This window comes from Brachyhypopomus gauderio, chromosome 14 (genome assembly GCF_052324685.1).
Source record: "Brachyhypopomus gauderio isolate BG-103 chromosome 14, BGAUD_0.2, whole genome shotgun sequence".
Classification (NCBI taxonomy): Eukaryota; Metazoa; Chordata; class Actinopteri; order Gymnotiformes; family Hypopomidae; genus Brachyhypopomus; species Brachyhypopomus gauderio.
In genome coordinates, this window is record NC_135224.1 from 3362551 (window position 1) to 3389256 (window position 26706).

At 43.6% G+C, this 26706-nt stretch overlaps 1 protein-coding gene across 12 annotated transcripts in view; it reads left to right on the forward strand.

The window, feature by feature from the left end:
- The first annotated feature begins 3735 nt into the window (after positions 1–3735).
- The window catches only part of LOC143474711 (NACHT, LRR and PYD domains-containing protein 3-like), a 52447-nt gene continuing 29476 nt past the window's right edge, over positions 3736–26706 (forward strand). Inside the window, exons 1-8 of one of the 12 annotated variants that reach the window (XM_076972251.1) lie at positions 3736–3880; positions 13922–14073; positions 14480–14554; positions 16310–18086; positions 24487–24663; positions 25144–25320; positions 25529–25705; positions 25906–26082. In XM_076972251.1, the coding sequence (XP_076828366.1) occupies positions 13953–14073; positions 14480–14554; positions 16310–18086; positions 24487–24663; positions 25144–25320; positions 25529–25705; positions 25906–26082 (2681 nt within the window). In that variant the 5' untranslated portion in view covers positions 3736–3880; positions 13922–13952. Of the gene's footprint in view, positions 3885–10068; positions 14074–14479; positions 14555–16309; positions 18087–24486; positions 24664–25143; positions 25321–25528; positions 25706–25905; positions 26083–26706 lie in introns of those variants that run through there. The other 11 variants (XM_076972250.1, XM_076972253.1, XM_076972254.1 and 8 more) reach the window with 11 other exon arrangements.

Genomic DNA, 26706 nt, shown 5'->3' on the forward strand with positions numbered 1-26706 from the left:
ACCAAGTGCGAGAGGGCTGAATGGGAATCATTGAAAATAAATAATTGATTTTTGGTAATATTGTCATTTTAATCATAGCAATTCTGCCAGCAAGTGAAAGAGGAAGTGTAGTCCAGCGGCGAAGATCGTCACTTATCAATCAATCAATCAAATTTTATTTATATAGCGCTTTTTACAACAGTTGTTGTCACAAAGCAGCTTTACAAGTGCCGAGTCCTAGCCCCCAGTGAGCAAGCCAAGGGCGACAGTGGCAAGGAAAAACTCCCTAGTTTTTTGCATGAGGAAGAAACCTTGAGAGGAACCAAGACTCAGGGGGGGAACCCATCCTCCTCTGGCCGACACCGGTCACCATGACAACAACGACAACAATTTAGACAGAAAGAATAAAAGGAAAAGGAAAAGATGTAGTAATGTCCATCATGGTGTAGGCTCATCCGGTCAGGCAGTAGGTGGCTGGCACTGGATAAATTGCTTGTCTCTCCTCATCTCATTTTTCCTCGAGCAGGCGGGCAGCCATGTGGAGAAAATAAAACAGGGAAAATTAGCTCTGTAAGAAGGCCTAATACAGGACGGATGAAATTAAACACATTTCTGGAGTGTGGCAGAATGGATCTGTACCTTTATCTAAGGGGGGGATGTTAATTATCAAACGCTAAACCAAATAGGTGGGTTTTCAACCTAGACTTAAAGATTGTGACTGTGTCAGAGTCCCGTACGCATTTTGGAAGGTTGTTCCAAAGCTGGGGGGCCTTATAAGAAAAGGCTCTTCCCCCTGCTGTTACCTTATTAATTTGTGGAACTAATAAAAGACCAGCACCCTGTGATCTTAGTTGACGTGGGGGTTCATAGTAGGAAATAAGTTCCTGGAGGAATTCAGGAGCAAGCCCGTGTAGTGCTTTATATGTTAATAGAATTTTAAAATCAATATGAAATTTAACTGGGAGCCAATGCAGGGCTGATAGGACTGGTCTAATATGCTGAAATTTTCTAGTTCTGGTCAGAACTCTGGCTGTGGCATTTTGAACTATTTGAAGTTTATTTAGATTCCTATTTGAACATCCTGACAGTAGTGAATTGCAGTAGTCTAATCTAGAGCTAACAAAGGTGTGCACCAATTTTTCTGCATCATCCTGTGATAATGCATTTCTTAATTTGGCAATGTTGCGGAGATGTAGAAAAGCTATCCTAGTAGTATTATCTATGTATTTATCAAATGATAGGTCGGAGTCGAGTATGACGCCTAGGTTTTTGGCTACTGTGCCAGCTGTAATGGGATAGTCTGCAAGATTAAGCATTAAATTAGGATTTTTTTGTCTTGCGGCCTTAGGGCCCACAAGGAGAACTTCTGTTTTGTCCTCATTTAGTTGGAGGAAGTTTTGAGACATCCAGCATTTAATATCTCTTACACAGGCCTCAATTTTTCCTAAACTGAGTTTGTCATCAGGTTTGGCTGATATGTAAAGTTGAGTGTCATCTGCATAGCAGTGAAAATGGGGGCAAGCGCCCCAGCAAGCGGCATCACCGTGCCTCTTCCTCCCCCCCGCACCGCGAAGCCACGCTGACACTTGAGCAGCTGGAGCAGGACCCGGTTTGTGTGTTCCAGCTGGCATTGACTCGGGAGTGCAAATCCCCGAGGTGGCAGAAATGCTCCGCGAGGGCGTGGTGAGAATATGGCTCCTACATGGAGGAGGAAGAAGAGAGTCTTCCCCCCTCAGAACACTCCGTGGGGACTGTGAGGGGACTGAGGATTCCTGAGGAATGCGCCTCCTCCAGACCATCCGAGGCCAGCACCATGGACTACTCCCGGGGTGAGAGCCTGGCGGAGTCCATGGAGAGGAGCCTGAGAGAGGAGGAGGAGCAGATGGAGATCAACGGGGGACTCCCATGCGCTGCACCTGACGCGTTCGCCAGCCGCGCTGCACCCAACGGAGGGTTCGCAGCGAAGGCAGGAGGAGGACCACCCACCGCAGCTCCCGGTCTCTCTCCCCTGGTCGCCCTCCTCCTGTTTCGTGTGTGTCTGTCCCTGTGTTCGTATGTCTTCCCGTGTGTCTCCCAAACCCCCTTTTCTCATTTGTGCCTCTGTGTATCAATGTACCTATTTGTGTGTTTGTAAACGTTCCATTGTGTTTGTCTAATGTGTTTTCCCCGGTCTTCCCAGGGAGGGTGTTCTAGGCTGTTCGTGGCAGACCCGTCACCGAGGGCGGTCATCTCCCAGACGCAGGACTGAGCGCGTCGGATCCGCCCATCGATGTGGGTTCGGGGCACTTGGTCCTGTTGGCACCCCGGGATGGGTAGTGCCCTTGGTGGGGGAGTCTGTCACATTGAGGACCCCGGCCCCTCCCTTTTGGGCGTGTGTTTACGTCGTCTAGGCCTCCTAGTTTGCGTCTGTGGATCTCCGTGGGTGCGGTTGTGTCTTGTGCTGATTCGTCTCACCTGTGGCTCGTCTCGTCATCACGTGGGGCAGTCATGGCCTGGTGGTTAGGGAACTGGTCTTGTGACCGGAGGGTTGTGGGTTCGATTCCCAGACAGGCCATGACTGAGTTGCCCTTGAGCAAAGCACCTAACCCCAACTGCTCCACGGGCGCCGGGCTAGGGCTGCCCACCGCTCTGGGCACGTGTGATCCATAGCCCCCTAGTAATCACTAGTGTGTGTGTGTGTGTTCTGACTGCACAGATGGGTTAAAAGCAGAGGACAAATTTCGATTGGGGTGTAAAAATCACAATTGACAAAAATATGGCACATTTCATTTCATGTGGTTTGTCTACTTAATGTGCGTTTGCGCAGTGTCCTGTGCTCGTCGTTGTCTGAGTCTACACGTTGTGTGTGCATGTTTATGTGTTTTCTGTGCACTATTGCGCTTTATGTGTATAATAAACGTAACGTTTGGACAAGTGGAAGCAAGGACTTCTGTCTCGTCTGTCGCCTCACCCGAGTGTTACAGCGATAAAGGAGGGATTACTGTATTTGTAATGTGATTTATATTTCCTATAATAAACCCAACATTTATTATTCGCAATAACCGGAAAAAAAACATTAATAGTCCTGATGGTCCTGATAGGAGGAGACACTCCAGTACAGACCAACATTAATAGTCCTGATGGTCCTGAGGAGGAGACACTCCAATACAGACCAACATTAATAGTCCTGATGGTTACACATGATATGATCATTATGATCACTTTATAATATGTAAATGTTTTCTTTGTTATTCCAGTGTAATAATCATGTAGTAAGTCTGTGTGGATGTAGTTAAAGTCTCTGATCCAAACATAAGTAGCTCTAGTGTGAACAGCAGGAATTCAGTCCAGTGTTGAGCACTGCTCACTGACTCTAACTAGGTTTGACTAGAAGCTTTGAACAGTACATAGTTAAACAGCACTGACACAGTCCTAAACATGCAGTCTGAACATCCCCCTCTGTTTGGACTGATCTCTGATCAGTTCATCAATACATAGTTAAACAACACTGACAAAGACCTAAACCTTCAGTCTGAACATCCCCCTCTGTTTGGACTGATCTCTGATCAGTTCATCAGTACACAGTTAAACAGCACTGACACAGGCTTCAACCTGCAGTCTGAATACCCCCCTCTGTTTGGACTGGTCTGGGATCAGTTCATCAATACACACCTAAACAGCACTTGTGCATGATACAACATGTATGTACTTGTAGCAGTCTGACTGCATTCCTCACCTCTGAGCTACTTACCCGTGACCCACTCTGGTGCTGTTATTCAGTAGTGGGAGATAAACTTGAATCTGGTGTCTCCACCTCCTACAGACTCATATGAGAAACTGAACAAACAGATTCAGATCACAGTGAGAGAGACTGAGCAGGATCATCATTTCATGAGACATGAATCTATTTCAGAGAAACACAGTGAGTATGTGAGTCTGTGATAGATAATACAGACAGTAGTAATAGAACTCCTAGTGTTAGTGGAGACAGACAGTAGTAATAGAACTCTTAATGTTAATACTGTTATATTGTGCTTTGGTGGTTTGTGTCTGTGTAATTTGTGTAACACTGTAATTTGCTGTGAATGTTTTCCTTGAAGTTATGTTGATGAGGAATTATGATTTTCTTATTGTTAGGTTGAGATTTATTGTTGTGAACAAGTCACATTTGGGGGCGTGGCAGCTATTTTATGTGAGAAACATGTCAAAGTCAAAGTGAACTTTACTATACAACAAGGAGACCACAGCTGAATGAAATTACATTTCTCTAGACTCCAATATGCAAATACAGTAGGCCCTATATTCCAAAAGAGCAATAAGACTACACATACAGTCGTTGTCATGGTGACAGCTCCGGATCCCTCCTTTTGGGCGCGTGTTAATGTCGTCTGCGTCTGGTTATGTCCATGTTTGTACTTCCGTGGGTCTGGGGTTGTCTGTGCGCGTGTTCGTCAGTCTCACCTGTGGCTCGTCTCGTCATTACTGGGGGGATTGTGTAGTGCGTCTATTTAATGTGCATTCGCACAGTGTCCCGTGCTGGTCTTTGTCAGTCATTCACATGTGTGTGTGAGTATATGTTACGTGCGCTGTTTGCGCTTTTGTTAAATAAACGGACAACTTGAAGTCTGCAAATTCTGTACCTGCCTCGTTTACTTAACAGGCACGCAGCGCCACAGTCGTGCCATTTGATCCATAACATCAACGCCACATTTAGTCGTGTTGTAATAGGAAACAGTTTCAGGCAGTTTCTTTGCTGTGACGCGGGGTTAGAGGCAGCAGGAGGCAGAGGTTGAGCATCTAACGTTTTATTCTCCATAATGAACAGAAATACTCAGGCCACTGGGCGGTACAAAACAACAGGCAATAAGGAATATAGAAAGCAAAGAAAAGGCTGTGTAGCGACGTCGGGCAGGAACAGTGTTGCAGCGGTCTTTTCCCACAAAGCGAGGCGAGGGGTGCAGGAAGTATGCGCAGCGCTGGACGGCGCGACCTGCAGGAATATAAAGAGCCCGAGTCTGATTAATGACAGGTGTCAGTACTCGGGCGATTGGGAGCGAGGGCGTGACCGAGAGTGAGTGGGTGTGCGCAGCGCTAGAGTAGGCGTGTGTGTGGAGGGAGGTGTGTGTGCATGCGCCCTCTGTTGGCGTCCAGGCCGACCCACCGTAACAGAGCCCCCCCCAAGGACCCCTTCAGCCAAACCTTCCGCGGACGGCCCGGACGGCGAGGAGCCGGACGGTGAGGATGCTCCCGATGGAAGGAGGCGACTAAGGAGGGGTTCAACACCCGGGAGGCCGGAACCCACGACCGGTCTTCAGGGCCGTAGCCCTCCCAGTCCACCAAATACTGCAGACCCCTACCCCTGTGCCTGGAATCCAGCAGCCGCCGCACCAGGTACGCAGGACCGTCCACCAGCTGCAGAGGAGGGGGCGGACCGGACCCTGCTTCAGCGCTCAGAGGACCTTCCCGAAAGGGCTTCAGATCAGAGACGTGGAAGGTCCGCGACACCCTGCGGTCGCCTGGCAAGCTCAGCCGGAAAGACACAGGATTAATGCACTTCTGAATCACGTAAGGGCCCGTGTAACGGTCTGCCAGTTTGCCCCGGGGACCCAGCCGGCCGTCGCGGGTAGCCACCCAGACCTTGTCTCCTACCCTGTAGGCAGGAACCTCACTCCTCCGGCGATCCACCTTCGCCTTGAACCGCCTCACCGCCGAGTGAGTGGGTGTGCGCAGCGCTAGAGTAGGCGTGTGTGTGGAGGGAGGTGTGTGTGCATGCGCCCTCTGTTGGCCGGGCCGACCCACCGTAACATTTGCGCAATTATCAATTGAAACTGTCTAATGCATTGTGCTCAAGATGCATACATTTTTTAAGGTTTTACCTGGTAAATCGTTAGCTATTTTTCCAGCCCGCAACACATTGGTGGAAAATCTTTTAGACCATGCCTGTGTACACGGGGTCATCTCATGTCTGATTTTATTCATCGTACCAACAATAGTGGTTTTGTTCAAAGGGGCGTTTGTGTTTGCAAGTGCCAATGAAGTGAAGAAATTGTCAGTCGTTATATTTCTTCCTTTACTCGTGAAAGGCGCCATCAAACGCAACACAATATTTTTGGACAACCGTTGAGCAGCCGGCTATAATAAATGATATATTTTAAGACTTTGGAAAGTGAAACACTTTCACTTTTGATCAACTGACAAATTCCGTTTTTTCTTCACACACACTCAGTGTGAACTTTATGATTAATTTCATTTTGAAAACTAATGATCTTTATTTATTTATACTAAATATTAAATGACATACGAATCTTTGCGACACCCGCTGGCAGAAAAGAGAATCACAGTCTTGAATTGTATGCAATGACGGCAATTTTACAGAGATACAAGCGAAATCGATTTAAACTAGTCTGTACAGGGTTTCTTTTAACAATGTAAAAATACTAGTTTATTAAAAGGACGATTCTGGGAAAAGTGAATTCTGAAATTGATTCCAGTGCAAAGATATGATTTTATTTTGAGCTGCTGCGGTCAAATGACCGGTGCTCCGCGCTTCTAGATATAAGTAGGTCGAACAGACGCGGCGCTTCTTGTAAGACGTCACAGCGGTCAAATGACCGGCGCTTGGCACTTCTACTAATAGCGTGACACAGTGAGCTCTCAAATTGCATCATTCGAGCAATTACATCAATAACAACATTGCTGTAGACACAACCATCCTGTCTTATAGTTCAACTTGAGGATTACCTCGACTGCATGTTTTATTCTGAAAAAATTGCTAACACTTAGCTGTCAATTCCCTTGTCATAAAACAAAATAAAATGAACACCACAAAGTTAAACCCAGAATATTTGCTCACTTGTAAACGAACACGGAGTATGACCACACCCAGTAACGTCTCATAGCGCGCAGCATATACAGTATAGCCTTTCCTGCCCACATGGGAAAATTAAGCATTAGCGAACAAAACTAGCATCTGGACATTCTGGTTATAAACCGCCTGTGGAATGCCCAACCATGACCATAGTTCTCTGTTTATGATTATATATGTTTAATAAAAATACCGCTATAAACGTATTTAAACGTAGAGTAAATTCGTCATTATAATCAGATTGTAATTTTTGTTATGTGCTTTGGTGGAGCAGAACAGTACTTACTCGCAGCAATGTGTGGTCTATTCTGCCGCGAATATCCCTTAGTGTTAGCGGGACATCACAGCGCTGACGTCAAGTAGGTGGTGCCAAAACTCATATAATTTCATATAGCCTATTATTTTACCCTGTTATATATGCCATTATATATATATATATATATATATATATATGCACACGTGCACCATCACAACGCTTTATGTTTGAATAAACAGCGGACTTACAGCTGAATTATCACCAGAACCCCCTCCACACACCACATCAGTCCTGTTTTACAACAGCTACACTGGTTACTAGGGATGCAAATTAACGATTAATTCATTAATCATTAGTTGATTGATCTCATCGATCGACTTTCGATCGTTTTCCACCTGAATTTCAGTGTTTCAATAGGGCCTTTAAAAATATCAGCTAAATAGTTAAAACACTTTGTTCAAAAAGTATATATTATATTATATTATGATAATTATATTGTATTATTGTGACGGGCAGGTGTGAGCAACTAAAAAGGAAGCGATCACGCCAAGTCTCAGGGAAATAGGATGGTTTAATAGAAAGTGTGCAAACCAAAAACCCGTGCATGGTTCCAGATTAAGTAAATAATAACCAGCAGTCAACTGGTACAAAGACGACATAAATAGACGAACAAACGACCCTCAGGTGAGACGGATCACGGGTCCCGCCCACCTGAGGGACGAACATCACGTGACCAAAAACAGGACCGCTGCCGCTGTAACCAGGGGCGATCGGTAGGGGGCCCCCCCACAACGTGACAGACCCCCCCCACCAAAGCCGCACTCCCCTCCGGATGTGCGGCTTACAGCGGCAGCACACAAAACACAACAAAGGGGCGGGAGGGCGGGGACAAGACAGGGACCCGTTCCCTGCCGTCCTGAGCTGAAACACAAAACACAAAACCCATAAGCTCCTCGTCACAGGACGCAGACAAGGCAGGGACCCGTTCCCTGCAGTCCTGGAGCTGAAAACATAAAACACATAGGTTAGCTCGCCTCCTGGGCGGGACCCTGGACCGCCTTAGGCCGCTTAAGTCCCACCGCTGTGTGCGGACCGGGAGCACATGGCCCAACACACGTCACAGGTGTGGATGTGTGCAGGCCGCCACACTGGGGTGCGGCCATGGCTTCCACAAACACCTCCCGAACCTACCTCCCTGCCCTTTTCGCTAGGGGTCACCCCAGACTCCTGGGGAGTGAACCCCTCCCGGGGCCCCTCATCTCAAGGTGGACTCCTCCACCCAACCCAGGAGCGCCAGAGACCAGGGCCCTGGCAATCCGCAACAGGGACACGCTGGTCACCCCGAGCTCGAAGGAGAGGGTCTCCTCCTGGAGACCCCACTAGGTCCGGGAGTACCGCAGTCCACCACCAGGAGCGACCTGCAACACATCACACACACACACGCACACAGACGACACACAACACATAACGCGCACTGCCCTGCCTGTTAAACCCCCTTTACCCAGGGGGGAGGAGACCCCTTCTTAGCCTGAGGAGACACCCTGCCACTAACACCCCAGGCATACTCTGCCTACTTAAAGGGGTACAGGGGCTCCTACCTGCTCAGGGGTCCCTCCCAACAGGACAGGTCTCCCAACGAAGCAGCACCTTCTGAGGAACCCCATAGCTCCCCCCCAAAAACATATTTAGGGGGGACCCCTCCGGGGAATAACAAAACAAAAACACAGACAACATATAACATATACGCACCTTAAGATGCCCTCCGTGCCACACCCAGTGGCACGGGACCTCTAATGGGCCCCTCCCCACACACAGTGAAGAGGGGTGCAAGAGAGGAATTACATAAAACAAAGCACGCTACACTCTAGGACAAAACGAACACGCAAAGACAGAACACAAACAAACGGACAGGACCCACCGATGCGCGCGCTCTGCGGAGCGCGACGCGCCCACTCCAGCTCTCTCTCTCACCGTTTTCACCACGGGATCCGTAGATCTTTGGAGAGAGAGAGCTATGCGCGAGCGGCTTGTGCGCCACGCCCATAGCGACGCGTCCCTCTGGCTCGCAGTCGCTCACCCCCCTCACCGCGGGATATCGGGTGAGCGAGGCGAAAGGAGCAGAGAGACGTGTCTCACGCATTCTAGCGCGCAGCACGCATCGGTGGACCCGTCTACATACACACACACAAACACCACCAGCGAAACACACACCACAGCATACTCACACACTCGCTCACGTCCGCGTCGTTATTAAAACACAACACAACGTACATACACACACACATACAGACGATAACGAACAACGGACGTGCGCAATGTGAGGCACCGGTAGTTTCGCTGGGCGAGAGCGGAGTCTACCGGTCCCCCGCTCTAGTCACCGCCGTGTGACTTACGGGTTTAAACACAAACATTTAAACACGGCGGGACGAGTGGGGACAGACTCAACACTCTCAGACAATACACGACAAACACACAGCACGTAGACAAACACTTACCACGAGACATGACCACGAACGAAGGAGAAAGCAAAGGAGACTGGCGGCTTCCGAAGGGTGGCTGGTTATTCTGTAACGGGCAGGTGTGAGCAACTAAAAAGGAAGCGATCACGCCAAGTCTCAGGGAAAGAGGATGGTTTAATAGAAAGTGTGCAAACCAAAAACCCGTGCATGGTTCCAGATTAAGGAAATAATAACCAGCAGTCAACTGGTACAAAGACAAGACATAAATAGACGAACAAACGACCCTCAGGTGAGACGGGGTCCCACCCACCTGAGGGACGAACAACACGTGACCAAAAACAGGACCGCTGCCGCTGTAACCGGGGGCGACCGGTAGGGCCCCCCCCCCCACAACGTGACAATTATATGATATATTGCTCAAGTAATTATGCATTAGGAAATTTTTATGGTATAACAAAATACATTCTTTCATTTAAAAAAAGGAATAAATTAAGGACTGGCTCCATTTGAAACATTAGACATTAATTATTTTTTTTTAAAGAAGAAATTAAATAGAGAGCCAAACAGAATATTATTGAGCACAATGTTTCTAGCGTTGTAGTGAAAACTTGCTGTAACGCGACCGGAGAGTGCCCAAGTCTCCACAACATCATTGAACTTGTCAGCTAAATTGTCAGCGGAGTGTCTGTACGACTTGTTTGTCGTAATGAGCACTGCAGATTTTAGCTGCCAGTTCTCGTCAGTGTAGTGGCACGTCACGGTAATGTAACTTTCTGTTGTTAGAGCCGTCCAACAATCTGTTGTAAGGGCTACAGCAGTAGCAGTAGCTAGCTTTGTTTTTAGCTCACTCGTATTTTTTCGTAGCGAGCTTCGAAAACGCTCGCCTTCCCAGTGTAGCTGTGATTTTAGGTTGACCAGGTGCACTGGTGATATGCAGGACAGCTGCATGGTGTTCAAATGATAATTGAGTGAGCTAGTGGAACTGTTGTACTTCAATACCGCATTACACAGAGAACATCTGACTTCTTTGCCTAAATTATCAATGTTGAAATGGTCCCACACTGCACGTCTTTTCGCCCGCTTCATTTTGTTTTCCACTCTGGTCTTTTGCGACACGTGTTCACCTCTCATTCTTATGCTCTGTTCAAGTTGCTACAGGAGCGCTCTCTAACGATTAATCGTAATTAATACATTTTGATCGAGTAACCTCTTGATCGACAATTAATCTAAAGTCAATTAATAATTTGCATCCCTACTGGTTACCCATCAAGTTCCACTCAGATTACAAAATTCTTTTGCTTATATTTAAGGTGATCCACAATCTTTCCCCTTCATATCTGTCAGATCTACTTCAAGTCACCACTCCCTCTCAGATCCTCTTCTTCCATACAGTTAACTGTACCCTCTGCTCGTCTAGTCACTATGGGGAGCAGAGCATTCAGCCGCTCTGCTCCCCGACTCTGGAACTCACTACCATCTGCACTCCGGAATACAGACTCACTCACAATTTAAATCCAGACTCAAAACTCATCTGTTTAAAATTGCATTTTCTTTATAAAAACTTCCTCTGTCTTGATTGGAATATTTTATTTAATTTAGTTTTATCTTCAATGTTTGTTTCCTCTGTGTAATTTCATTATTGTCTTTTATTGTACAGTGTCCTTGTGTGCTATTATTATTATTATTATTATTATTGCTTATGTTAGTTGAAGTTGTGCCAGCCAACAGAGAAGGTGATCGTTGAGTTGTTGAGTGTTTTCTCTTAGCTAAGGTAGTTGGTAAAGTTGCTTACTGTGTACCCTAAGTAAAACGTGAGTGCTGCTGCGCAGGGATGGCAAATATCCCCACAAGAAATAAGAACTACGTGATTGATCCTTCAGCAGATCTTGATAGATAACTGAGACTTTGTTAGTGAAAAAACTAAGAAATGCGTTACATTGATCAGGTGTAGGGGCCAGAGGAGATGAAGAGGGACGCAGTAGATTATTAACAATTTTAGAAAAGGAGATGATTCTAGGACAGAGAAGAGTTTACAGATGAAAGTTTACGGTAGGAGAGCAGTAATTTGGAGGAAGGAGGCAGAGTGCTAGGAGAGAAATATGAAGTGATAAACAGATGGTCAGATACCCCAGTGTCATGACCACCACATTTATAATAGTACCAGAAATGGACCAAATTAAATCCAAGATACGAACATGTTTATGGGTAGGAAAATCAACAAGCTGATGCAACTCAAAACAGCTTAACAGTGATGAGAAGCCAAGAGAATGTGGTTGAAATTCTGTAAATCTTAAATGGTGAGCACAATAAAAGTCAGAATCAGTTGGGTAAGGTAATAAAGTAAAATGAATTTGAAAATGAAAACAATTATGGATTAATCCAGAGGTCTCAGTTATAAACACACAAGGCGTCTGCAAAAGAGAGCTAATTCCCCTCTCGGAACTCTCACCTTTTATACTCATCCATAAGCACGCAAGGTGTTCACAAGGTGAGCATGAGGTGATTAACTGCCAAGCATTCACAGTGAACTGTTTCCTGAATTGTAATGTCACTGAAAGTATATTTGCTATTGAATATGACAGCTAAACCTCTGTAGTAATCATGCTGTAACTGCCAGATTTCAGTCAGAAGGAGGAAATCTAAGCGATGCTGTCTGATGAGGTCGTTAATAAGGGCTGCTTTGTCAGTCATGGAATGATAGTTGAACAGACCTAGGTTGAGCAGGCGAGGATAAACAGATAAAGAGCGGAGAGTACTAGGAATAACCCGGGACTGCGGAACCTCTCTCAGGGCTCGAGGGTCCATTCCGCGTCGAGGCGTCAAAGGTGCCGAGCTTGGGGAGATGAATAGAGCTGAAGACCACAGGGATGCTGGAGACAGAAGATTGATGGACTAGAGAGCGATCCACAATGAATGTAACGAGGCCGATGGGCGATACCAGCAGAGAGACATATGCCGTATGTAGTGGAGTCCAATCATGATGGAAAACAAAGATTGTAAAGTTGTAAAGATTGTAAAGTAAACCCGCTGGAAGTCCTCAGCAGCACCCGAGACCAGCATAACAACCATAACCGCTAACACGGAGACCAAAATAGTAGCCACAATAGCAGAAAAACGAATGCTTACGCTGCGTTAGCCCGTGTTACCGTCCAGAACCACACACTGTCAATCGGCGATAAATATCACAGATCGCAGACTGGTAAGAAACAACAAACAAAGAGAGATGGGAAACTCACTCATGCATGTTGAAACACGGGACTGATGACGGCCCACAGAGAGCTCGCAGGTAAACACAAAGCTGCCGGCTAAGCAAAGTTGGTAGTTGCAGTAGTTTCAGTGAGTTCACATGACTCGGAATAGATCCACCAAGAGCAATCCTTGTTTAATCCAGAGATGTAAGAGGACAGAGCAGGACACAGAGGTAGTATAACGATCACAAAATGAATAAATAAAGAGAATAGGCAAAAAGAAACATCGGTGAAGGAGCGGCAGCACAGATGCGCACAGCGAACCCTTTACCCGGCATGCCATGTGTTCTAAAACATCGCAAACAGTATGATAGAGTACAAAATATATACAGTAGGATACAATACAAAATATATACAGTATGATACAGTACAGAGTACAAACAGTATATAGAATATGATACAGTATATAGAGTATAGATTACATAAATTACATACTAATCAAAGTACACCATCATGATTAGGGGAAGAGCTAATGAGGAATTATATACTATCATCATTAGGGGAGGAGCTAATGAGGTGTGATAAACCATCACCAGTAGGGGAGGAGCTAATGAGGAGAGTTATACCATCATCAGTAGGGGAGGAGCTAATGAGGAGAGTTATACCATCATCTGTAGGGAAGGAGCTAATGGAGTGGTAGACTGTCATCAGTAAATTTATTTACCAGTTCAGTTTCCTTTTCACTCATTTTAAATTGAAAAGATTATTGGAAACATCATTAGATGGGTTCTGAATTAATGTATTTGTATGTGAAAGAACCTTTATTATGTGATTGAACTGCGCACTAATACTATGAACCTGCTCACAGCCAACCATCTACAAATTTATACTGTATTTTTTTTATCATCTACAGTATACAAATACTGTACTTAACAAATTCCAGCAACCTATTATAGCTTCTACACTTCACACTAAACTCTGCTGTATTTAATCACACAGATCAGGCATTATTCATATACTAAAATATAATTAGCTGTTTCTTTACTATTTAATAATTGTTTAATAATGCTGACTGCAGATCTACGTGAATAAACAAACTGTGAGACACACTGACCTGTTTCATACTCTGGGTGGTGCTGTTTCACACATTTGAAACATTAACTTTTTAATGCCATCCTCATACATTGATGTTTAGTGGTGTTTGTGAAGTAACGTCTGATTAGAAGATGGGGAATTCCAGTCCAGTCCAGACCAACATCACAGCTCAGACAGGAGGGAACATCTGTGCTCCTCAGATCCAAAGGAGTCAGTTTCAGGGACCAGTGACAATGAACTTTACAAATGGAGGTAAGAGATGAATCTGAATGTCAAGATGATCACAGACCACAGTTAAAATTAATTTATAATTACTGGTCATATACTGGTTATGAATACAATTCTCATAGTTGTAAATCTTTCTTTCTTCGATCATTATCACCAGTTTGGTATAATTGATTAATCAGACTTTTGACTATAAAAGCGTTCTTACTTTGCATTTCCCCCACACCTGTCTAAAACCTTATATAAACACATTGTATTGTACCTTAATATAAACATTATGTATGTATATTGTATAATATATAAAACAAATGAATACAGTAGGCCTACATGAAGACAGCAGTCTTCATAGCTGCACATCCTCTTTTATAAGTCTGGGTTTTTTTTAGTTAATTATGTTAATAACTTTGGAATTTTCCACTGTTCTCTCCACCAGTTCAGGAAAAGTCCAGTTCCAGCACCATCCCAGTTCAGACTGGAGGATCTTCAAGGACTCCTGCACTCAGTAAAGGTCTGTTTATACAGATCACTGATTAAGTACTGAAGAGCACATCTGAATATACACATCACTGATTATGTACTGAAGATCAAATCTGAATATGAAATTATTTACTGAAGAAGACACAGTCACACAGGACAGTGACACAATCACACAGGACAGTTACAGTTATACAATCACACAAGACAGTTGCAGTGACACAGTCACACAAGACAATTACACAATCACACAGGACAGTTACAGTGACACAGTCACACAGGACAGTTACACAATCACACAGGACAGTTACAGGCACGCAGTGTATCTGGATAGTCAATCACCCAGCACAGGAAATACATGCAGTGTCAAACAAAGGTCCATTGTCAGCTGTGCAAGCAGTTGTATAATATATTATATATACACACTATATGACTGAAGCAGTCAGATGGGGGCGTGGTCACAATGGAAGCAGACGAGGTGTCGTGTCAACAGCATTTGTTCAGCATTTTCTACCAATGAGGAACCAGAACAGCTCCGTTTTGCTAATCTAATTTGGAACCATTTGTTTTATTTCCACCAATAATAAGGTTCTGGAAGATGTTATCTGTAGATGTTTGATGACAGCTGTCAGCAGACAGCCCTTAAGGTCTCTAACCACTAACACTGACCACCAGGGGGCCTGTGAGCTGCTCTCCATTTGGCTGGGTGACAGGTGTGGCTGATTGACTGATTACTGTGAAGGTGGCTCTATGTCTCCCTCTGGTGGACAAAGATGTCCTTTTACACATTACAAACACGTTCATTCAGACAGCTTTGTTTATATTAACAAAACTTCAGTGAGTCTGATCAAACAATAGTAAAGCAAAGATGACTCACATCTTACATATTCTGACAGGTTTGAATTAACTGCCCTAAATTCTCGTCTGTCATGACTAACACTACCAACCATCAAGACGTTTAGGACTAAACAGGAATTGCATAAAGGACTCATGTATAACATTACCAACCATCAAGACGTTTGGGACTGAACAGGAATTACATAACGAATTCATGTTTATAAATGCACACCAAAATGGACTTTATTTATCCCTCACATCCTTTCCTTTTTTTTTAATTGTTGTCATGGTGACTGGCATCGGCCAGAGGAGGATGGGTTCCCCCCCTGAGTCTTGGTTCCTCTCAAGGTTTCTTCCTCATGGCCTTAGGGAGTTTTTCCTTGCCACTGTCGCACTTTGCTTGCTCATTGGGGAATTGGACTCGGACAAGCGCTATATAGATAAAATTTGATTGATTAATTGTTTAACTGACCAATAGCAGTAGAGTTCATGTGTAACAGACATACAAGTTCATAGTTTAGAAGACATAATGTTACACTAACTGTGACGGGCAGGGTGAGCAAAATAAAATGGAAGCGATCACGCCAAGTCTCAGGGAAAAAGGATGGTTTAATTGAAAATGCAAACCAAAAACCTGTGACTTGATCCAAATTAAAGATATAATAACCAGCGGTCAACTGGTACAAAGACAAGACATATATAGACAAACAAACGACCCTCAGGTGAGACGGATCGCGGGCTCCACCCACCTGAGTGACGAAAACCACAACAACAACAACTGCCGCTGTGGACGGAGGTGACCAGTAGGGGGCCCGCCGTACCGTGACACTAACACTTAGTTTCTTACCAGATATAACTGGGAGGTGTAAAAGAACTGATGTTTTCTGACTAAGAAGGTAAGAATTATAGCTACAGGAATCATAATTTGCTGGTTTCTGTGTTTTCTTATCAGGTATTTTGTATGAAAAATCAAGACTCCAAAAATGCAAACTGAAGAAAAAATACAATGAAATTAATGAAGGAATCTCAGATCATGGAAGCTCAACCTTTCTGAATGAGATATTCACAGAGCTCTACATCACAGAGGGAGGGAGTGGAGATATCAATAATGAACATGAGGTAAGACAGATTGAGACAGCATCCAGGAGACCAGCAACACAGGAGACACCCATCAAATGTAATGACCTCTTTAAGGACAAACACATCAGAACAGTGCTGACTAAAGGAGTTGCTGGAATTGGGAAAACAGTCTCTGTGCAGAAGTTCATTCTGGACTGGGCTGAAGGAAGAGCCAATCAGGATGTCCTCTTCATATTTCCACTTCCTTTTAGGGAGCTGAATTTGATGAAAGAGAAAAAGTTCAGTCTGATGGATCTGATTCATGATGTTTTCCCAGAAACAAAACAAATAAAATTAATCGACTGTGATGCTTACAAAATAATTTTCATCTTTGATGGTCTAGATGAGTATCGGCTTCCTCTAGATTTTCACAACAATGAGAGCTTGTGGGATGTAACAAAGTCGACCTCAGTGGATGTGCTGCTGACAAACCTCATCAAGGGGAATCTGCTTCCCTCTGCTCTCCTCTGGATAACCTCTCGACCAGCAGCAGCCAATCAGATCCCTCCTGAGTGTGTTGACCAGGTAACAGAGGTACGAGGGTTCAGTGACCCTCAGAAAGAGGAGTACTTCAGGAAGAGAGTCAGTGATCAGATCCTGGCCAATAAAATCATCTCTCACATGAAGTCATCAAGAAGCCTCTACATCATGTGCCACATTCCAGTCTTCTGTTGGATTGCAGCCACTGTTCTAGAGAGAATGTTGGGTGAAGCAGAGAGTGGAGAGATCCCCAAGACTCTGACTCAGATGTTCACACACTTCCTGATCTTTCACATCAAATACAAGAACAGGAGGTACCATGGCACAACTGACCCTGATCCTCACCAGACTAGAAAGAGTGTTCTGGCACTGGGAAAACTGGCTTTCCAACAGCTAGAAAAGGGCAACCTGATCTTCTATGAGGAAGACCTGAGAGAGTGTGGCATTGATGGCAAAGAAGTGTCAATATACTCAGGAGTGTGTACACAGATCTTCAGAAAGGAGTTTGTACTGCTCCTGGGGAAGGTGTTCAGCTTTGTGCATCTGAGTGTTCAGGAGTTTCTGGCTGCTTTATATGCATTTCTCTCCTTCATCTCCAACAACACAAATGTACTGGAACAGAAAACCACTGGAGTCCTACTTGACATTAAAAGATCAACAATGTCTGACTTCCTTAAGAATGCAGTGGACAAGGCCTTACAGAGTAAGAATGGACACCTGGACCTTTTCCTCCGCTTCCTTCTGGGTCTTTCACTGGAGTCCAATCAGACTCTCTTACGAGGTCTACTGACACAGACAGGAAGCAGCTCTCACAGCACAGAGGATACAGTCAAGTACATCAAGGAGAAGATCAGGGAGAATCCCTCTCCAGAGAAATCCATCAATCTGTTCCACTGTCTGAATGAACTGAATGATCATTCTCTAGTGCAGGAAGTCCAAACATACCTGAACAGAGGAGGTGAATATTGTCTCCATGGAGTCAGTCTCTCTCCTGCTCAGTGGTCAGCTATGGTGTTTGTGTTGCTGAACTCAGAAGAGGAGCTGGATGAATTTGTCCTGAGTAAATATGACCCATCAGAGGAATGTCTACTGAGACTGCTGCCAGTGGTCACAGCATCCAGAAAAGCTGAGTGAGTATTTTCATTCATAAACACATTACAGCACTGGGGGGAGTTTTATAGAGCATAATAGAGTCAGTATAAAATCATAAGAGTAAGGACATTGTTAATTCCAAAAAAGAATTATCACACTTCTCTCTCTCTCTCTCTCTCTCTCACACACACACAAATATCTCTCCCCCACACATGTGGCAACACACACACAAGCGCGCACACACACACACACACACACACACACACACACACACACACACACACACACAGAAGTTCATTGTATCTCACTGCAGGGAGTTTCTGTACTGGGATTATTGATCCCTTCCACCAATAATAGAACAACTTAATTAGAATTAAAATGTGTTGGTATAAATTCTACTGCAGAGTCCAGCATAATTCATGAATATGCATAACCAATTTAATACAATTACTGACTTTAGCATTTACATTACATAATGTTATTTGATTAACAGAGATTCACATACGTTTCATCTAACACAAGATTGACAGAGAATCTGAGGGTCGTGGGTTTGATTCCCAGGCCTGAAGTCATGACTGAGGTGCCCTTGATCAAGGCACCTAACCCCAACTGCTCCCCGGGTACCGGGCTAGGTCTGCCCACTGCTCTGGGCACGTGTGCACCACACGCCCCTAGTAGTCACTAGTGTGTGTGAGTGTTGTAACTGCACAGATGGGTAAATTCAGAGGACAAATTTCGATTGGGGTGAAAATCACAATTGACAAAAATGTGGCAACTGACTGATTCTCCCTGCCACAAAGAAACTACAAATACACTCAGCAAGGGATATATATATATATATATATATATATATATATATATATATATATATATATATATAAATAACAATCTGAACACTTTTCTCAGGCTTAATGAAAAAGTTAAATTAAAATAAGAATATTTAACAGTAAATGTTTTCAAAGATTTCTATTATTCATAATTTTCCACGTTTTGATTTGTTATTACCTACATGTAACAATTTTCTGAGGTCTGGTACCACAGTTTGTGAATTGCCTGCATGAGGAACAACAGCGTCCCCTCCTGGTGAACACAGAGAAACTCTGTTAATAATATGTGTGTAATTACAGGTTTCAGTCTGTCTGTGGAGATGCGGTGTATTGTGTGTGGATCATGTAACGGAATATTAGTGTACACATGGTGATTCACACAATTTATTTCTCCTGCTGTTATTGATAAATGAAAATAAGATTATATCTGCGGTATCTGGTGTTGAATAAATAGATCATTATTAACAGGGGTGCACATAACATTTTTGGTCTAGTTCTCAAAGGAGCACCTAAAGATGTTGCTTGGTGCTCACCTTTTACAATTCAGGAAATACTACAAGCATTCATCATCACTACTCTCCTGACTGCTCTCATCACCCTCTTCCTCCCTTTCAAACATGGTGGATGATGATGAGGGCTGATTTAGCCTACGATGAGCTGTGTGCATGTATAAATCAACAGCTGCCTTTGGGTCAAATGTCTCTGTTGTGATCCTAGACAAGAGGATGTGCATCAGCGATGAGAGTCGCAAGTCTGATAGGCGGGATCTGTACTTATTTTTTATTATATGGAGATGTGAAAATCCCCTCTCACATGCCGCACTGCTCAAGGGCAGTGTAAGGGACAACAGAATGACTTTGTGAATGTTGGAGTAACTATCTGGATTGCTCATCTTCACTATGTTGACCAAATCATACACAGAGGAGGCTGCCAAACGCTTCCCTGACTGTTTTAAACGCAGCCATTCTCTTAGAGTGGCATCTCTGTCAACAGACAAGCTGGTCTCATATTTCTGGAGCATGTTACTCAGTGTTTTGATACCAAAACTGTGGAGGTGCTGCATTTCTTGAGGCCAAGTTGAAGGATCAAATACTAACAATTGATCGCATGATTTGAGTGATTCATATCTGCTTTCAAACTCTTGAATTAAACCTCTCAATACATCTGACTTGTCCCTGTCAGCATCAGCATTTGAAACAGCTTCTTTCCTGTACTCGCCTTCACTGTCAAGCAGTAGTGTCAGCTGTCCAATAGCTACCATGAGCTCATCTTTGCATTCACCAATAGTCAGCTTCTCTTGCTGGAACTTGAGAGATGTGAAGTGCAAAATCTTTCCAGTGTCAAGCATGTTGGCTACAGGGGTGATAGAGGGAAAAATTCCTGAGCCTGAACTTTTTCTGAGCGCGGGGTGTGTGTGTGTGTGTGTGTATGGAGTGTTAGTGTACCATATTTAGAATATTTAATAATTAATATTTAAATAAAGTAATAATAAATAAGTCAGGTAATCATTATAGTGAAATAAAAAACAAATTTCTATTAATATTCTGAGAAAATGCTGTAACCTAAAGATTTAGATTAGACACAATATGTTAAAAACAGGCATGATTAATTATTTCTTCATTACTGTTAGTAAATTATAGGATACCAGACAACTCAAAGAAATTATGCAAATAAAGTTTAAAAGAATTACAAGTATTATGATTATAGTTAGTTTTTATATATAAAATTTAATAAATTTAATAAATATTTTGTGTTGGTTTATTAGGACATACATTTTGTGCTTTTGTTCATGTATTACACCTTATGCCATAAGGCGGCCAGGATGAACCAGATCGTCTGACTACCTGTACCGGCTCAAAAAAAACACTCTTATATTTCTGATAAAAATTTAACTTAAAATCAGAATAAAGATAAAATACTGAATTTATCTTGTATCTACCTCTGAAGCTCTTCCGATGTCTGAAATACAGGCGGTCCCCAGGTTACGACGTTGATCCGTCGTAAATCGATTTTCGGTGTAAATCGGAACATACGTACATATTGTACGTAAATAACGTACTATACGCAGTTATCTTATCCTAAAGCTAAGCTTTTGGCCAATACCTTTATCCATAGCTGCGTTTAACTAATCCTGACGCCGCGCACACCAAACACCAAGTTCCTTTTACGACGCAGAACCACTTAGGTCCAAACGAGGCTTTATACAGTAAATGGGAGATGTGTAGTAACCACGAAAAATCGTAACTTGGGAACCTCGTAAGGATCGTAAGGATCATATTTCGGGCTCAAAACAGATAGCATGCGCGCGCGTGTGGTTTATCATTATGATTTGACGGATTTTTCCCCCCCTCAAATTTTTTTTTTCTCGCGGACGTGTCGGTACGCCGGAATTCCGGCGTGGCGCCTGAAAAGTATCAGGCCTGTGGCTAGAAAACACTGAACACGCTCTGTGGCTATATGTTTTAGGTCACTGTCATCACTTGTAGCCACATGAATTTGAATGGCAGGTAATAGCCTCCATATTTTCAACAAAGTTTCTTGTCTCCATGCAGACAATCTAATATTGTGAAAGTTCCCTAGTTTGACAAAGGCGATGCCATTCTCAGCACATATTTTCTTCAGTTTATCTGTCCTTTTTGCACCCCCTTTCTGCAAATAAAAGCTTAACAACTTTACAATAGACTGTGTAAATGTCTCACAGTATGGAACCATGCGATCAGCTGACTTAGCGCAGTTTTCGAGTGTGTGGGCGGTACACAGGATATGTACAAGTGAATCCCCGGTCGCAACCATTTGACGCAATTTGGGAAGGACCCCGTTGTAAACTCCAACGTTCACTGCAGCTCCGTCTGTGCATACGGAAACCAGCTTCGTCTTCCACTCATCCCCTAAACCACAGAAGAGCTGCATAAGTCCATTCACTATGTCCTGTGCTGTTCGGTTCACACCCAGATTAATTAATCCAAGGAAATCTGAGGTAATCTCTCCATTGTTAGACACAGACACAATGTACACAATTTCCTTCTCCAGTTTTGTTATGTCTTCTGATCCATCAAAAAGCACACCCCAGAATTCGGCCGCTTTCAGTTTTTCATTCAGTTCTGAACTGACTGACTGTGCAATGCACTGAAGGATGCAGGCTCCCCCTTCTCGTGAATGATATGCACTGCCGACGTTCACTCCAAGCCTTTTAATTAGCACAATATCCTCCTCATATGAACGCATGGGACGTGCATGCTTTGCTTTGTGAAAGGCCAACAGAAAAATATTACAAAGTGCTTGACGCTGTTCTTCACTGAGTTTATCCTGCCACCTGTCCAAGGGGTCGACTGGATATCTGATCAAGGCTGCGCCTGTTATCTATAGTTTGCAGTATTTTCATGTGCTCTTTACTCTTCTCGTGCTTTTCAAAAGCTGGGTGGCTGAAATTTTTTGTTCCTATATAAAAGGCACTGCTTTTATCCGCGAGACTGGGATTTTCACGGCATAATTTACACCACATTTCTGTGCGGTCATCATCTGTTTGGAGCCATGCTACCTCCTGCAGCCATTTTTCTGCGAATAATCTTTTTTTACCTTCAGTCTCAGTCTGGCATTTCTTTGGAGGTGGTGGAATACCAAAGTAATTACTTAAGGTAGCTTGTTTCTTGGACATGCTGATGAATCAGTGGGAGTCTTAAAACCAGTAAAAAAATAATAAGCTAGCGCTAGTAATCAAATAAGCTAACTCTCTGGAGCCCGCCTATGTTATCGTGGCCCAAAAACGCCAAACATAATGGTGCGCAAACACGCTTCACGTTGAAATTCACGGTGCGCATCGATAATTTTGACCACGCATGCGCACCTGCGCACCACTTATGTGCATCCCTGATTATTAATTAACATTTAACCAACACAAAGCTAATAGGCTAGTTAGGTTAGTTAACTTAAGCTAAAAGCTTAACTAGCACATTTTCAGCATCATGTTGAGGTCTAAATTCATATATTGGGCTTAAAGGTTCTGTGTGTTTATGAAGAAGACACATTTAGATGGTGTGTGTTAAATATGAACAGAGGTGGGGACTCGAGTCACATGACTTGGACTCGAGTCGGACTCGAGTCATTAATATTAAGACTTTTGACTTGAGACTTAGACTTGACTTGGACTTTTACACCAATAACTTGGGACTTGAATTGGACTTGAACCTGTTTACTTGCAAAGACTTGATTTTTTTTTACCCCAAATCAAAATTTTAAAACGCATATTAATATTTATAAAGTGCGCCCCATTAATTTCATTTCCGTCCTTCGCAGACCGTTGTTACACCAGATTCTGTGACCGACGAGTTTTGTGACCACAGGGGGCGCTATTTCACAGTTTCTGTTCAGAGGCACAAACGCTTTACGAATGCTACGTAAACTACGCTAATGCACTTTCTTTACTCGTTTTGTTGGTGTCCACGAGCCAAAATATGACAGATGTTTATATTTACATTTATCGTCTCTTAATTACATAAATGTACTTAAACAAGATTTACCATCCCCTCACCATTGCAGCCAACAAAGAAATCATGAATGGGATGTACAGGTGAGCCTTTTTAACTGGGGTCACCAATTCTGACAGCAGCCATCAGAATATGTGACCCCACTGAATCTCCAGGTAACAATAGTAGCCTACACCGTGACCCCACAATAACAGAAAACAATGAAAAAATAACCCTAACCTTTTATTAGTCTATATTTAAACATTTTATCCAAATGTTTAGAATAACCATGACAGCATCTTGCTTACGATGACGCTTGCTATTTTCGTGTAAAATGATGTAACGAAACATTCTTGTTTAAGTACATTTATGTAATTAAGAGAAGATAAAATGTAAATGATCTGTCATCTTTTGGCTGGAGGACACCAAAAAACAAGTAAAGAAACGCATCAGCGTAGCATTCGTAAAGCGTTGGTGCCTGTAAAAAAAGACTCGAAAGGACTTGAAATTCCAAGTTTCAGACTTGGGACTTGACTTGACGGTTGCTTGTCTTGACTCGAGACTTGACTTGAGTTGACTGTCTTTGCTTGAGACTTGACTCGGGACTTGAGGATAAAGACTTGGACTTACTTGAGACTTGCAAAACACTGACTTGGTCCCACCTCTGAATATGAATATAGGCAGAATAGAGCAGTCATGGCCTGGTGGTAGGGAACTGGTCTTGTGACCGTAGGGTTGTGGGTTCGATTCCCAGATCTGAAGCCATTACTGAGGTGCAAGGCTCCTAACCCTCAATTGCTCACTTGTATTAAAAAATGAGATAAAAATGTAAGTCGCTCTGGATAAGGGCGTCTGCCAAAATGCCATAAAAATGTAAAAAAAAAAAAAAATTAATTCATTTCTACATGATTTTATCCAGATTTTGCTGCTCCAGATTCGTTTTGGACACTTGGACAAACCGCAGTGCGGACGCATGATGACCGCTGTAGTGTGAAGGTTCCATGTGCGGTTTTACCACTCTGAGATCTGTGTGTGTGTGTGTGTGTGTGTGCTTGTGTGTGTGTTGCCACATGTGTGGGGGAGAGATATTTGTGTTCATGTGTGTGTTGATGTGTAAGTGTCTGGAGTTTTTCTCCTTCTTTCTACAGTCTGTCTGACTGCAGTATTAGAGAGGAAGGCTGTGCTGCTCTGTGTTCAGCTCTGAGGTCAAACCCCTCATCACACCTGAGAGAGCTGAATCTGAACTGGAATAAACCAGGAGACTCAGGAGTGAAGCAGCTCTCTGCTCTACTGAAGGATCCACACTGTACACTGGAGATACTAGAGTGAGTTACTGACTTACTGACTCTTTATACACACACACACACACACACACACACACACACACACACACACGTACATATGCACATTTATGCAACACAACCAGGAGGACCACAGTTCCCAGACTCCTCTATGTCGATTTTCCTCGTTCCTCCTCCCCTCAGTATTGATTCTTTATACCTGTGTCTCTCATTAGTGCTCTTCTGTAAGACCTACCCATCCATATCCTCAGTGCGAAGTATTGCCGAACTGTTTTTTGATTGCCCTTGCTCTGTCTCACTATGCTAGTAAAAATAAAACCCATTGTCATATACTCTGCGCACGTCTGCAAAGTGACATGTACACAGCCTCTCTCACACACACACACACACACACACGCACGCACACATCACTGTATATCTCTCCAGAATACACACACAGTGTCTGTATTTGTGTTCACGTGTGTGTTGATCTGTAAGCGTGAGGAGTTTTTCTCCTCTCTACAGTCTGTCTAACTGCAGTATTAGAGAGGAAGGCTGTGCTGCTATGTGTTCGGCTCTGAGGTCAAACCCCTCATCACACCTGAGAGAGCTGAATCTGAACCTCAATGAACCAGGAGACTCAGGAGTGAAGCAGCTCTCTGCTCTACTGGAGGATCCACACTGTACACTGGAGACACTAGAGTGAGTTACTGATTACTGACTCTTTACACACACACACACACACACACACACACACACACACACACACACACACACACACACACACACACACACACACACACACACACACAACTGTATATCTCTCCTAAATACACACACAGTGTCTGCGTTTGTGTTCACATGTGTATTGATGTGTAAGTGTGTGGAGGTTTTCTCCTTCTCTCTACAGTCTGTCTAGCTGCAGTATTAGAGAGGAAGGCTGTGCTGCTCTGTGTTCAGCTCTGAGGTCAAACCCCTCATCACACCTGAGAGAGCTGAATCTGAACAACAATGAACCAGGAGACTCAGGAGTGAAGCAGCTCTCTGCTCTACTGGAGGATCCACACTGTTCACTGGAGAAACTACAGTGAGTTACTGACTTACTGACTCTTTACGCACGCACACGCACACACACACACACACACACACACACACACACACACACACACACACACACACACACACACACACCACTATATGTCACTCCTGAAAATACACACAGTGTCTGTGTTTGTGTTCATATGTGTGTTGATGTGTAAGTGTGAATAGTTTTTCTCCTCTATACAGTCTGTCTTACTGCAGTATTACAGAGGAAGGCTGTGCTGCTCTGTGTTCAGCTCTGAGGTCAAACCCCTCATCACACCTGAGAGAGCTGAATCTGAACAAAAATGATCCAGGAAACTCAGGAATTAAGCAGCTCTCTGCTCTACTGGAGGATCCACACTGTACACTGGAGAAACTAGAGTGAGTTACTGACTTACTGACTCTTTACACACATACACAAACACAACACACACACAGTCAATATCCTCTCTCCCTCTCAGACACACATTTACATTTACATTTTACATTTATGGCATTTGGCAGACGCCCTTATCCAGAGCAACTTGCATTTTTATCTCATTTTTATACAAGTGAGCAATTGAGGGTTAAGGGCCTTGCTCAGGGGCACCTCAGTCATGGCCTCAGGTCTGGGAATCGAACCCACGACCCTCCGGTCACAAGATCAGTTCCCTAACCACCAGGCCACGACTGCCCATGTAGTAACAAGTAACATAATACAGGAAGATGATAAAATCCTGCACCTAACATTATATTAGAGCTCAGAGGCATTTCATCCCTGCATAGTTTTAAGAGCAGTCTCAAAACATTCCTGTTTAGATCCGCTTTTAGTTAAAACTATTAAGATAGAGTTTCTTATCTTATTTACTTTACTTTTTATTATCTTACTTACTTCACTTTTTACTTTTTATGTTATTTTAATATTTTTATCTTTAATTTCTTTTAACATTTTCTTTTTGTCTTTGTCTTATCTCCTTTTAATGTTTCTTTTATTTATACTGTAAAGCACTTTGAGTTACATGTATG